The sequence below is a fragment of the Myodes glareolus genome, chromosome 16, assembly GCF_982192425.1.
Source record: "Myodes glareolus chromosome 16, mMyoGla1.1, whole genome shotgun sequence".
NCBI classification, from domain to species: domain Eukaryota; kingdom Metazoa; phylum Chordata; class Mammalia; order Rodentia; family Cricetidae; genus Myodes; species Myodes glareolus.
In genome coordinates this window covers 12,892,637-12,907,184 of record NC_142041.1, presented here as the reverse complement: position 1 = coordinate 12,907,184, position 14,548 = coordinate 12,892,637, and the positions used below count along the sequence as shown (strand labels likewise).

The 14,548-nt window shown below is 41.3% G+C and overlaps 1 protein-coding gene across 3 annotated transcripts in view; it reads left to right on the top strand.

The window, feature by feature from the left end:
• Tgs1 (trimethylguanosine synthase 1) overlaps positions 1–14,548 on the top strand; it is a 35,607-nt gene that overhangs the window by 7,297 nt on the left and 13,762 nt on the right. For 2 of the 3 annotated variants that reach the window (XM_048420681.3, XM_048420682.3), the window contains 8 exons: positions 2,180–2,244; positions 3,432–3,601; positions 3,886–4,702; positions 5,585–5,702; positions 7,802–7,888; positions 10,448–10,622; positions 11,739–12,048; positions 14,086–14,241. In XM_048420681.3, coding sequence (XP_048276638.3) covers positions 2,180–2,244; positions 3,432–3,601; positions 3,886–4,702; positions 5,585–5,702; positions 7,802–7,888; positions 10,448–10,622; positions 11,739–12,048; positions 14,086–14,241 — 1,898 coding nt within the window. Of the gene's footprint in view, positions 1–2,137; positions 2,245–3,431; positions 3,602–3,885; positions 4,703–5,584; positions 5,703–7,801; positions 7,889–10,447; positions 10,623–11,738; positions 12,049–14,085; positions 14,242–14,548 lie in introns of all 3 variants that reach the window. The other variant, XM_048420680.3, reaches the window with a different exon arrangement.

The window sequence follows — 14,548 nt, the reverse complement described above, 5'->3', positions numbered from 1 at the left end:
TTCTAAGACAAATTCTCACTAAGTCTCCCAAGTTAGCCTCACCTCAAACCTGTGTAATCTTCCTGCCTTAGCTCCCAGGGTACTGGGATTATAGATGTGTGCCACTATACCTAGCCTGACATAGATTCTTGACTCTATTATTTAGTTCATTGAAAGTTACAGTCCATTGCCGTTGTTGATACTGCTTTTCATATTATCTTTCATGTCCCCAGTGAGAGACGTTTTGGAATGGCTGTTACTGCCCACATGACATGACATGCCCTTGACACAGATAGCCCAGACTTTTCTCTCCAGTTTCTAGACTCACTCCTCAAGGCAAGTTGGTTCTTTTAGTAGGTACTTGCCTTGAGTTTCTTTCCATGATTGTGATGAAAATGGACTGGAATATTTGCAACTTACGGGTTCATTCCAGCTCTCAGCTTCAGGGTCCAGTCTGATGGCAGAAGATACAAAATAAGCCCACATTAGTTCAGAATTTTGTATAATAAAGGGCTGTTTATTTAGGGAAGACTTATAGATCACAGTCCTCTGCACGAAGGGGGAGCAGGAACAGAGTCTAGCAACCGGAAGTGAGAGCTGGAAGCAAGAGAGCTAGCACAGGCTTTACAGCTGCGTTTATAGTATAAGAGACCATGTCCAAGTGGGCTGGTATCTTAAAGGCTATTGGCTGAAGGAGCAGAAGGAGCTCCCACAGCAACATTCTGTCATGGCAGAAGTCTCAGAAGCCAGAGCTGGAGGGAGCCCGTCTCATTCAGGCCACAGTTGGAGGGGAAAGGCAGTATGAATGCATGTGTTCTATTATATCCGTTTTCAAACTTCAGAATTCCCAGATCGGAAATGCTGGGGAATGATGCCATCCCCCCACCACCCGCCTCCCATGGGTAGGTCTCCTACATCAGTTAATGCAATTAAGATAACCTCTCACAAGCATGGGCCCTTCCAGGGGTTCTGAATCATGTCAGATTGTCAGTTAAAGAACCGTCCCAAAACTTGAAAACTAAAACCTGTGTGTTTGTTGTTCCTGTGTCTTCACAGTACAGTTACACAATATACATATGAACTGTGGTATACATAGGAATGTGTGTATTTGCATATATGTACACATTCAACGTTTTAGACTGCTTCTATGCTTGCTGTATATGTAATGCCATAAGTTTATAATACTGAACCAATACCTTGAGTTCTTCACAGCCTTTCAGGTTTCAAGATGTCTTGTATTTAATATGTTCTTAGCTGACCTCGTTTAACAAGGCAAATCTTAGTTGTCTTCCTCATTACGTTCCCCTATTTGTTCATTGTATCCATAATGGTAAAGATACTGACACTCCATATCTCTGGGGGCCAGTAGAGAAAATACTAATGCCTGTGTGAGGCTCCCACTCCTTTCCTTACCCACAGTGCTTGCGTTCCTGGTGAGTAGTGGGGCTAGCGTTCACACTTTATCCCCTTCCAGTTCACTGTTCTTTGAGTATCCGTCTACCTTATATTTCATAACAAGCACACAAGAGTTTTATGAAGTTTGTTGTAAGTTCACCAGAAATTAGTATCAGTGCCAGGCATGGTCATTCATACCTATAATCCTAGCAATTAGAATACTCAAGAGGGGGTGGTCCTCATGGTGAGACCCTATCAAAGAAAGACAGGAGGAGGTAGTTTTCAGCTTAGTGTTCTGTAGGTTTATTTTAGTAATGAAATTCCAGTTGTAGTAATTAAAAAGCTTAGAAATAGATGTGCTAAAGAAAAGGAGACATTCCAGATAATTTTAAAGGTTAGTAATTCTAAGTGCTATCACATGCTTTATATAGTCAATTTTTACAGCTCCATGAGAGACATTATTGCCTCTCTATAGGTGAGAAAAATGCATTAGCAGGTTACTATTCTATTTCTTTTTTTTTAAATATTTATTTATTATGGATACAGTGTTCTTTCTGTGTATATGCCCACAGGCCAGAAGAGGGCACCAGATCCCCTTACAGATGGTTGTGAGCCACCATGTGGTTGCTGGGAATTGAACTCAGGACCTTTGGAAGAGCAGGCAATGCTCTTAACCTCTGAGCCATCTCTCCAGCCCCTACTAATCTATTTCTTAACTATTTTATTAGCTAATCTTTGATTGTTAAACCATTCTTCTTTCCAGGTTTATAGTTAACATATTCCAATGGACTATTTTGCTTCACAGGGATCGAAAACTGTACAACTTGGGGTTAAGAGGCTACTATGTCAGAAGCAGTGACAATAATGCAGGTAATGTAAAGACTGCATGGCCCTTTTATTTATGTAGCTTGTGCTGATGTGTTGTGCTTGCTGGCATGAAATGGTGAATAACATGAATACCAAGAATATCTGTAATTGTAGGCCCTTCCTTCACACATGCATGCATACACATTTTAGAGCCCCTGGAAGTTTTGAAAAGTAGAAAACATGAAGTCCTCTGTCCGACTTTTATAATAAAGGTAGATTAGGATGAATCCCAAGTGACCATCTCCACCCAGCCTTTTACTGAAGTACTAAGACAGAATTTGGTGTGTATTATGACTTCACGTTATACCTTCTCAGACTTCCCTAGTCCGTGTCTCTTTCCACATTATCTTAGGTTTCTCAGAATGAGCAGAACTGCAGCACGGAGTTAAAAGCCAGACAACTCCAGTATAGTCTGTCATAGTTGCCTTTAAATACTTTCTCAAAGGTCAGATAAAGCAAGGTTTCTTACTGTGCTGTAGGAACAAGGATTCTATAAGCACTAGACCTGCTACTCAACCTGAGAAGATGTGTTTTCATGAAAGGACCACAGAATTAGTAGATCTTGTGCTGGCCTGGGCTTTTACAATTCAGTTAGATGGAATAGTGTGTGGAATACCCTTCACTGCATAGATAGGTGTCTTTTTTCCTCACTGAAGAAGCTCTTTGGTAGAATTTCATACATGAGATTTCTTCTTTATCGATGTATATTTCTGTTGCCTGAATTCTGAGGTTGGAGTACTTTTTTACTGAAGAGTCGAAAAGGTGTGTGTGTATGTGGTTTTTTGAGGCAGAGTCTCATATACCCTGGCTATACCCTGAAACTTAGTATATATAGATCAGCTGGCCTGAAACTTTGTTTGAGTTCTTGGGTTTTTTGGTTGGTTGGTTTTGGTTTTGGTTTTTTGCTTTTCCGAGACAAGGTTGCTCTGTTTAACAGCCCTGGATGACAGTCCTGGAACTCGCCCTGTAGACCAGGCTGGCCTCGAACTCACAGAGAGCCGCCTGCCTCTGCCTCCCGAGTGCTGGGATTAAGGCATGCGCCACCACTGCCAGCTTCTTTTGAATTTTTTAAATATGTAATACAAGTATGGACAAGTCATGTTAGAATTCTGGATCTCATTCTGAAATGGGGATAAGAAAGGTGGCTTTTCCATTTTCCCTACAATGAAACTAACAAATGCTGTCTGTAGGAGACCAGGCTACAGAAGAAGAGGAAGATGATCATTCCCCTGGCACCACCGAATCACACAGTAGAGATATGAGCCCAGATGAAAGTGAACTTGATTCCGAGGCCAAACTCATGAGAAGTATGGGATTGCCAATTCAGTTTGGAAGAGTGTCTGCCCATAAGAGTTTTGAGGTACTAATCTATTTTTACTATTTCTATGTCTTGCTTTTCACAAAAAAAAAACCAGTGTAACATATTCTATTTTTATTTACAATCAGATTCATTCGTGGTTAGAACCTTTTTGCTCATATGTATTATAACTAAATGGCAAGTTGGGATAGGTCCCGTGTGTAACTTGAATTCTCCTTAAGAATCGCTTGTTTGTGTATTAAAGACTCACAGTGGGAGTTTGGGTGTGGTTTTGGTTATATTACTCTTCGAATAGAGTCAGGCTTGTTATCCTTGCTCTGATGTAGGTGTCTATGAATTCGAGAAATAAATTTAAACTGAAGCAGAAGAGGAGAAAGCACCAGAAGAAGTACTTGGATGAAGTGATCCGAGAGTCGTGGAGAGACGACTGTGAAGACGATGATGCTGTAGTGTCAGATGACCCACCGTCTGTTGAACACTGTGACAACAGAACATGTGAACTCCAGAGCAAAACAGATGCTGAGACAGAAAACCTTCCCGTTGAAAATACACCGTCCCCAAAGCTAGAGGTCACGGAGAACTGGGAAAGGTATTGGAATGAATATGGAGAAGGGCTGTTGTGGCAAAGCTGGCAGGAAAAGCATCCAGATCAGACACAATCTTCTGAACCTTGGAACCTCCCTGATACAAAGGAAGAATGGGAGCAACATTATAGTCAGCTTTATTGGTATTATCTGGAACAGTTTCAGTATTGGGAAGCTCAGGGTTGGACGTTTGCGGCCTCACAAGACAGTGGTCTAGATGCTGATGCGTCTCAAACAGAGGCTGACAGAAGAGACGAGAGCAGCAGGAAAGTGGATTTGGTATCTCATTCATCTTCACCTAACACAGCTGATGATGAAAGCTCTGGCTCAAATGATAAAGATCAGGATGAAATACTTGCTGGAATTCACAATATAATTCTGAGTTCAGAGGAAGTAGAACAGAGCCAGTTAGAGTCCTCCGAGCACTGTGACAAGCAACAGCTGAGTGAGAGCAGCCATGGCAAAGAGTGTCCTGCCTCTGGAGGATGTGACCCCAGCAACAGAACACCCAAGGAAAGTAATGCGTCTGGGAACAGAAGCACAGACCAACCAGCTCAAGGTAGGCTGTCTGCCCAGACTTACTCTGTCAGGTAATGGTTATCGAATAGTCTACCTAAGTCTCGTGCAATAGCCAGCTTTATTTAGAGTATCAGACAGCTTATACTCTGAGGAATAAAAGAGAGTCACTTGAGCAAAGTGTATCACAAGGACAAGGTGCACGTGGCAAAAATGCGTTTTTCCATAGGTGCATAAACAGATAATAATAACCAGTTGTAATGATAATCTGAAATAAACTTCTATCCGCTGCACCTGGGAGGAGCATGGAACCATGTTCTGAGACTCTTGGAAGATGTTCCAATATATCCCTACTGTTGACCTTAAGAAATGGGCCTGCCAGGTCAGTGGGAGGGCCCAGCAGGTAACCTGGTAACCTGAGTTTGAGCTCCAGAATCTACATAGTTGGAGGACCTACTCCCACAGGTTATCCTGTGACCTCAACACTCAGGTCATGCATACTTCCTCCCCATCCCACCCATACAGATTAATTGATTTTTTTAGAAAAATTAATACACCTGCCAGCAGTTACCAGGAAGGTAAGATTGTACCCAATAGAGTACTTTGTATAGATCTGGACAAACTAATTTTAGTTTGCTTTTCAAAGCACAGCTGTGCTTCATTTAGGTAGGGAGATGAAGTTCTGGGCACTTTCTTAACAGGTGATTTCATTGCTCTGTATACAGCAGAGGGCACTAAAATGAGATCATGTGAGACCATCATTGTTCAAATACACAGTACCTTATTGACCAAAAATACAACACCTGACTATGTAGTTAGATCTTGAAGCCTTTAATCTTACCAGGCATAGCTATAATTATGTCTTTGGAGATAATAGAAAAATTGCCGGGCCTCAAGGAAGATACACTATAATCTCTGTCCTTAGAGTTGAAGGAGTCTTCAGGAACAGACACAAGCAAAGATCAAGCATACCCTAACAGGTCTGGTGGCAATGAGAGTGATGATGATCCGCCCGAGCAGAAGCCCAGCAGAGTGAAGAGAAGGTAAATTACCCATGACCCCTAGCCTGCAACTCTGTACTGCAAACAAAAGGGGAATCTATTGGTCAGGCTTTTAGATGCAGTCATATCCTAATTCTGCCCATCATAACTCTAAATTTATTAGTTCCTCATCTATAAAATGAGACTGATAGGTTGCCTGGAGCTGTCCCACAGTATGTGACAGTAGCCACAGTGAAGTACATAGTGTAAAGTCCAGTGTGTTCAAGTGTAGGTAGAAGGAATGGATAGATCACTACAGAATTGGAGCATTAGGTGGAGATAATTCATTTCTTTGTAGTGTTCCACATAAGACTTTCCTTCCAGATAGCATCTAGAACAATGATGTGCAAACTCTGAAGTCTGAGTAACTTCGTTCAGAAAGCTACTGCTGCCTTACCTTACCTAGTAAACTTCGCTTCTTAATTGTCCATTATTTGGTACAGGTTCCCAGGGGAACTTTGTGCTTATATTTAGTAGGTACTTGATAAAATAGTGAGTTTGGCTTACTTGGAAAGACAAACAGTTATTTCTTGCTGTGTTCTGCTTGATGCTCTCTATGGGTCATATAATCAGGGTTTCTAAAGGTGCCTGTTTACAGCGCTTGTCGATTCTGTAACGAAAACAGCTTGGAGAAAAGACTTGTTTGAAAGTACAGTCCCATCTTAGTAGGGAAGGCATATCGGTGGGAGCGACTCGAGGTTTTGACTGTAGACACATGAGGCAGCTGGTTGCATTGCATCGATAAGCAGAGAGAGATAAAGACTAGTTCTTTTTCTTCTTTCTTTCTATCTGAGACCCCATTTCGAGTGGTTCTTCCCTCCCCTGTCAGAACTCTAGGAAATGCCTCATAGACATAGACAGGTATGTTTTCTAAATGTTCCAAGTCTAATGAAGTCAAAAGTAAAGATTTACCATCATAGGCTGTTTAAAAGGAGCCGCGGGCTGTGTCCCGCCACCTGGCTCCCGGCTAGCTTTATCCGAAATAATTACACGGAAACTGTATTCTTTTAAACACTGCTTGGCCCATTAGTTTCAGCCTCTTATTGGCTAACTCTCACATCTTGATTAACCCATTTCTATTAATGTGTGTTGCACCACGAGGTGGTGGCTTACCAGGAGGATTCTAACCTGCGGCTGTCTCAGAGAGGAGAGTCATGGCATCTGCCTGCCTCTGCTTTCTTTCTCCCACAATTCTGTTCTGTCTACTCCACCTATCTCAGGGTTGGCCTATCAAAAAGGCCAAGGCAGTCTCTTTATTAACCAATGAAAGTAACAATAGACAGATGACCCTCCTCCATCAATAGGCCAAGTGGTAGTAGAGTCTCCTGAGCCATTTACCGCCTGCACCACAACCTTACTTAAAGACTGCTTCCTAGTTCCATTGTGTGTATGTTCAGAAGGTGTGTGAGGTACCCAAGGAGGCTAGAAGAAGGCATCAAATTCCTTGGCATTGGAGTCCCAGTGGTTGTGATTTTCTCATCGTGGGTGCTGGAAACAACATTGACCTTCTGTAAGAGCTGTAAGTGCTCTTAGCCTCTGAGCCCCCATATCTTATTCCTAGTAACATTTCTTCTATTAAAAAAAAATTGGCCTAATTGATACTTCACAATTTTTTTTTAATTTTTGCTACAGAAAATTAATCTCAGGCTTGAGCTTTTGCTGGGGTTTTTCCAAAGGCAACCTGAGAGGTACATATTTACACCATCTTCAGGATTAGAGGTAGAATACTTAAAGACTTTAGGACTGGGGACTGGAGAGGTGCTCTGGAGTTAAGAGCACTTGCTGCCTTTCCAGAGGACCTGAGTTAGGTCCCAAGCACCCTAAGTATCAGACAGCTCACAACAGCTCCAGAGCATCTGAGGCCTTCCTTCTGTCTCAATAGGAACCTGTATTCACATGCACATACACCTACATAGATAGATACACATGCATACGATTGTAAATAAAAATCTTTAAATTGAAAGGGTATGATATTTATTAGTATGCTCCAAACACTGCCGAGTACATTGAGTACCTTCTCCAGACTTCCAGGTTTGTGTGATACTGTTCACTCTGAAAGGGGTGGCTTATCACCATTTTTGTTTTTATTTTTGCTTTTTTAGCCATGAATTGGACATCGATGAAAACCCAGATTCAGAAGTTGATGACAATGGTTTCCTTCTAGGATTCAACCATGGCTCAGGACAAAAGTAAGAGCTGTCTTCTAGAAATCCTGATAACTTCTCTTTGATATTCAGGTAGAGTGTGTGTGTGTGAACTGTATTGATAACATTGCAAATAATACAGTACAACACCAACTTCTGTTAGAAGATTAACAGTAAAGATCGTGTTATATATTTGATGTATTCACTGTATTAACTCAGTTGCACTGAATGGCAACCAAACGTTACTCCTCCATTTCACAGATAAGCAGCTGGAGGTCACAGACATTTTGGCCAATCTAGATCACATTTCACAAAGGGCTTACGCTCAGATGTTAGAACTGCTAATTATGGTTCCCACCTGGCATCTCGTTGCACTACCTCTCTGTGCCTCTAAAGACTAGGAAGCATACCATGTAGCCAGTAAATTAAAGTCCTAACGTTTCATAACTAGGTACATAGGTTCCTTAAAGTAGGATGCATAACGCAAAGTTCACAGCTTGCTTTTCACAGCTAGATGCTGTTTTCCCTTTCTTTCTGACACACACACCATTTATACCTAATCCTTTTAGTGAATGTATCGTATTTAATTTCCCATCCACAGTAGTACCATCCAGGTTATTCCCTAAGATCAAAGCATGATGTCTATTACCCATACATCCCATTGTTCTCTCCTTGATGGCAAGGTCAGTACATTGTGTGGCGATACCAAAATTTGTTCAGTCATTTGTCTTTTAAAGGGCGTTTGGGTTGTTGCTGATCTTACGCTGCTGTGAAAATTTGTGTATAGAAACCTAAATTTTCACTAGGTTTCAATGCCCAGATGTTAAAGAGAAATGAGAATGAGTAGGAGGTTATCTAAGATATCTGATTTTACCTCATGACAGCAAGACTGGGCTGAGTGGGTAAGACTGGAAGTCGGCTTTCCCTGTTCTTTGATTATATGTTTCTAAGGGTTCAGACTTAGAGTTACGTATGTGTTAGGAAATGGCCTGTGTATCATGAATTCAGCAGGGAAAGAAAATGAGAATGGCTTCATGATTCATGTATAAATTGACTCCAGATTATTTCAAAAATACATGCTTAAAACTAAAGTAATGTAAATCACTTCTAAAGTCACCTCTTAGGTACGAAAGACAAGTAGTATCTTGTATAGTCACATTAGGCTAAAGAGGGTGGAGTTTTACAATGCATATAAAACTGGGCAGCACTGGTTTGGTTTAAACTGTTGTTTAGCTCTTGGTAGTATACACTTACAGAGGTAAATTTTATTGCCTGGGATTTTTTTGTCTTTTCTATTTAGAAATAGAATTCTATTAAAATTAAAAGAGAAAGGTTATTTTATTTATATGCTTCGTTAACATGACTTGAGGAAATTTTGTGGGACTTGATACATCAATGAAAACTGTGGCCGACAGATAAAAACTCAGCAGTGGAGTCAGATCTTCTCTATAAACTAAGCATTCAATAACTGTTCTTTGTTGTATGGGGGCCCCTTGTACCTGACTGCTCAGCCCCGAAATAACCACACTGAAATTGTATTAATTAAATCACTGCTTGGCCCATTAGCTCTAGCTTCTTAGTGGCTAACTCTTACATCTTAATTTAACCTATTCCTGTTAATCTGTGTATCACCACGTGACTGTGGCTTACTGGGTAAAGTTTCAGCATTTGCCTCCAGTGGGGTTACATGGCTTGTCTCTTGACTCCACCCTTCTCTCTCCCAGCATTCAATTTAGTTTTCCCTGCCTAGTTCTGTTCTGTCCCGCTATAGGTACAAAGCAGTTCCTTTATTAACCCGTGCTATTCACAGTATATAGAGGGGAATCTTTGCATTAATTGGAACATCTCCAAGTATGTTTTGAAGCCTGTAGCACAATTAATAAAAACACAGAGACAGATACTGGGGTTCATCCTGAAGGTCAGAAAAGCAAAACAGCCAACCATTAGAGAGCTCTTACCTCTACGTCAGTCCGAAATGGCAATCCTGCCTCCAGGAACTTCAGAATGAGACTGTGTCTGAGAGCTGTTTCCCCCTCCCCCCCACCTCCCATCCCCTTATATTCCTCTGTAGGACTGGGATTAAAGGTGTGTGTCACCACTGTCTGGTCTGCAAGAATGACCAGTGGGGCTCTTTTCCTCTCTGATCTTCAGGCGTTTGTCATCACTATAAGGAAAGTTTCCCTAACAAGGAAATGCATTTTTGTTTGTTGGCTAGAGTTTCTACTTTGTAATCTGCAGTAGAAATGTATTTTAGTTGTGATGGTGTACACTTATAATCCAGCTTTCAAGAATTTAAGACAAACCTGGGCTACATCATATAACCCTATCTCAAACAGAAAAAAAACTGACTTGCTAGTCTAATCATTGGTGTTTCACATTTGCTTTTAAATTTCCATAAAAACCAGATAAGAAACCGTAGGTAGTGTGTTACCTCATTTTTCAAAATTTATGAAGATTAAAATAGTGACCATAACAAGCAAATACTAATGAAAATCATTAATTTTGGTTTATTTGATTTGGGGGGTTTTGTTGTTGTTTGCTTTTCTATGTGGGAAAGTTTTTCTAGAACTTAACATGTGAGTCGCTACTTTTGGTCTGATCCAGATACGGTGGAATTCAAAATTTCAGTCATCGGCAGGTCCGATATCTAGAGAAGAACTTGAAATACAAGTCAAAGTACCTGGATATGCGCAAGCAAATGACTGTGAAGAACAAACACATCCGGTTCACGGAAGAGTTGGGGAAACCTCTTCTCAAGAAGAGTAAAGTGCGGAATAAGGTGTGCACACACTTGCCCTACTTGACACAATCACAGTTTGTAACTTGGCTCCTTCTTCAAAATCGAAGGGTACCTCAAATTGTTGTTCTCTAGCTTTATGAAGGTATATATTACATAAACTGGATTTGGGAGTGGGGAGGAAATTATGGTAATATGAAGAAAAGGTGTTTGAAACTGCAACATTAGACCACCTAAGAAGGTAAGCCAGCTAAGTTGTTTTGCCCATGTAGTACAGACAAGGACAAGGGGAAGTTTTTTTACCTGTGTCACACAAAGTGGAATCTGAACTCATCCAAGATTGGTCACACTTGAAGTCAGCCCATGTATTTGATTCTCACTGTAACCACAAAAATCCCTCCTGGTCTTTGCTATCAAGAAATAGAAAACAAGTTAGAGAACCATGTTACTGCTGAGTTCTTCTCCTGGGGAGGGGGCATTGCTGATGAGCAGAGACTTCATGCCTTAGATGTTGTCACTGGCCCCCGTTAAGGGCAGGGAGCACAATCTCAGGTTTCTGAAGGTCTTTGTAGTAGTCTCAGGGTGTATTATACTTTACGACGTCAGCATTCTAACAAAGCATGCTACAAGTTGATAGGTAGTTCCATCATCGTCATTATTATTATAATATTTCAGATTGATCAATGCTGATGATATTTTAGTGAGTATTTTAATGGCTCTTTTTTACATCTGCAAGAGCGGCATGTGCTCTTAGCTACTGAGCATCTCATCCTCACCCATCTCTCCTGCCTCTGATTTTATTTTAAGACTAGTTGGCACTATTCTGTTGTTACTATGTAACATGTGACATGGTTTGCAGCTTGGCCATTGCAGAAAGCGCTTAAAAGTGTAAAAACCAGTGAATAACTGAGTAGGTATATTTGTGATGATAATTTCCTAGCGTAGCTCTATTTTTAGAGTTCTTAATCTTTTAAAGGAATTCTTTGTAAGGTCACTAGGTGTTCTCCTGAATTCCAAATAGCCAGGAGTACTGTAGCTTGTTTGATACATTGTTCTTTAGTTAGAACTGCTTGTTAATCAGATCACAAGTGGTTAAAAGTGAAAAGATTCTCTTCCCTACAACTAGTTGGTATTTGTTATGGGATCTCCACATTCCAGGTGGAGAAATTCCTAAAATGGGTTCATGAACCAGCGGACGAGGAGGCGTCTCAGGAGTCGCTTTCTCATAACAAGACGCATGACACTTGCACAAGCAGTGACTCTGAGGAGCAAGACATGCCCTTGGAGAAAACCGACAACCTGATGGAGGCCAGAGATCCAGAACCTGACACGTGTCCGGCCATCTCTTCAGCCAGAGAACCTGAAGCAGAAAAGAGTGAAGGAGCTTCCGCAACAACTGCTCCAGAGGAGCAGGACTGTGTACCTGAAGAAATGGCTGACTCTCCCCAGAAACAGGCAGAAACAGGAGGTAAGAATCAGTACCCTTTCCTTGTAGTTCTGGCCGGTAAGGCCTTTTTATGTTTCCTTTGTTCTCTTTTATAGCATCTATGCCTCCCGGCTCATTTTAAACACTTTTAAGTGAAGAGGAGGCCTGTTGTGTGGATGAGCTAATTGGCTATGATTTGGCACTGAGTGTTCTTCACTTTTTCTCTGTGTGCACTTTGAGCTCTGCTGCCACTCTGTCCCTGGTTGGCAGTGGCATTTTCCTCCTGAAATTAGCGAGGCACACATTTTCTTCTTGACAGTTATTTTTTGTAATGATTTGGGACCTTTTGATGGAACATTAACGAAACATTTATACTGTTGACGCTAATATGAAAACTAGCATTTTCATGAAGACCTTTTGTAAAGAAAATATTTGATGAAGCCTGGCAGGTAAACATTTTGACTAGTCTAGTATTCGTTTTGAAACAAATGTCTTTATTGTGGCTCTTCTTTCCTTTACTGTTTATTAGAGTACTTAGTGTCTCAGTGATGGTTACTGTTGCCTTGATGGAACAACAAAGCAGAAAACAAGCAGGGGAGAGAAGGGTTGATTTGGTCTACATGTCCTGAGTCACAGTGCTTTGAGAGAAGCCAAGGCAGGAAGGAGCTCAAACAGGGCTGGAACCTGGAGGCAAGAATTGATACAGATTGCTGCTTACCAGCTTGCTCAGCCTGCTTTCTTATAGCATTCAGAACCATCAGCCCAGGTCTGGCAGCACCCACCATGGGCTGGGTCCTAACACATCAGTCAGTAATTAAGAAAAATACCTACAGACTTGCCCACAGCCACATCTTCTGCAGGCAGTTTCTCAGTTGAGATGACATAAAACTACCAGCGTGTGTAGTTGATTCCTTGCTTTTGTGTGGGTGAACATGTCCCTAAATCTCATGTCACCTGTCTCCTACCTTCTTAACTGTAGGCTTCAGGCATTATGGCTTTTCCTTACCAGTGCGGTGACAGTTGGCGTGCGTGTGCTCCTTGTAGAAGCTCTGTTCTTGACCTCTTAAGAAGCCTGCTGAGGGGGTGTCCTCTAACTTCAGCTGTTTGTAGTGACCTCATGGCCGGTTCCTTAAAAACCTTGACATCCTAGGCAGTAGCTTTAGTCTTTGTCTGCTACCATCTTGTTTGTATTCTGTGGCCGTGCTTTCCGTCTGCAGACATTGCTGCTTCTGGTCTTCTGGAGACGAGAACCTTATAATCAACTACTCATTGTTTTAAATAATTATCAGCTGGAACCTGACCATACTTCTGAGACAACTTGTATTCTCGAGAATTTATATGGCTAGAACTCAGTGGGCCTTGGGGAAATTTTTGTCTTAAAGTGAAAAGAGCTGAACACACATCTACAACCTCTGCTTCTCAGGAGTCTGAAGCAGGAGGACCAGAAGTTCAGCACTGGCCTGGACAAGTTAAATTACCCAGCCCCGGACTCAAAATAGAAATTAAAAAGAAAGATTTTCAAGGATGTAGCTCTGTCAGTGTTTGCCTACCACAACGTTCTGAGTTCCGTTCCCTAGGACAGCAGCAACAAAAGAAGTAAAAAGGGGAGGGGAGGGCATTTTCTGTAACTCACCAGCTAAATCATTGCTGTGGCTACAGATAATGTTTAGACCTGTGCTGGTGCTTTCGTGTATGGATTGCATGTCCTGTACATGGCATAGCGGGAACCAGATGATTTTCCAGGTTCTGGTTTTGGGGGATTTTGGATGTTCAGTCTTCATCTCCCATCATTGCTATAAGTGAAGTTAGTACGATACTATGCATTCATCCATCCATTCCTTTTGGAGGAGTAAGATATTAGAGCATAGAAGCCAAGTTCTCAAGCCAGTAAGTGACAACCGGCTATGACCTGAAGTGCTGGTGTTTTGTCTTGCTATTATGCTTCTCTGAGAGTGTCACTGTATATATGTCTGTGACAGTCCAAAACTGTAATAGTTTGATGTGACTGCTTCTTGTGAACTCTGAACTCCTTTGTTCCATTCTCGTAGTCAGATCTGTATTGTCTGCATCTTATTTTAGTTGAAATGAAGAAGAAGAAAAATAAGAAAAAAAACAAGAGCAAAAAAATAAATGGTCTGCCACCCGAAATAGCCTCTGTTCCAGAGCTGGCAAAATACTGGGCCCAGAGGTACAGGCTCTTTTCTCGTTTTGATGATGGGATCAAGTTGGACAAAGGTAAATAAAATATGTGTGTGCTGTTTAGCTTTATTTAGAAGCCACTTAAAATTACAGGAAAGTTGTAAAACAAAGTTGCTGAGTCCTTTTTACCTGGATTCACGTATTTCCAACATTTACAATTTTCACTCTGAGTCTGTTGTAATTTTCTGATCCAGATGCACATATCATGGCACCTCCCATTACTAACTTAGTGTGCATTTGCTAAGAACAGGATGTTTTTCTGTAATAATCAAAGTCCTGGGATCAGTCCCCAGTACCACAAGAAAACAAAACAAGGATAGTTATCTCTATAACCCATATGTTG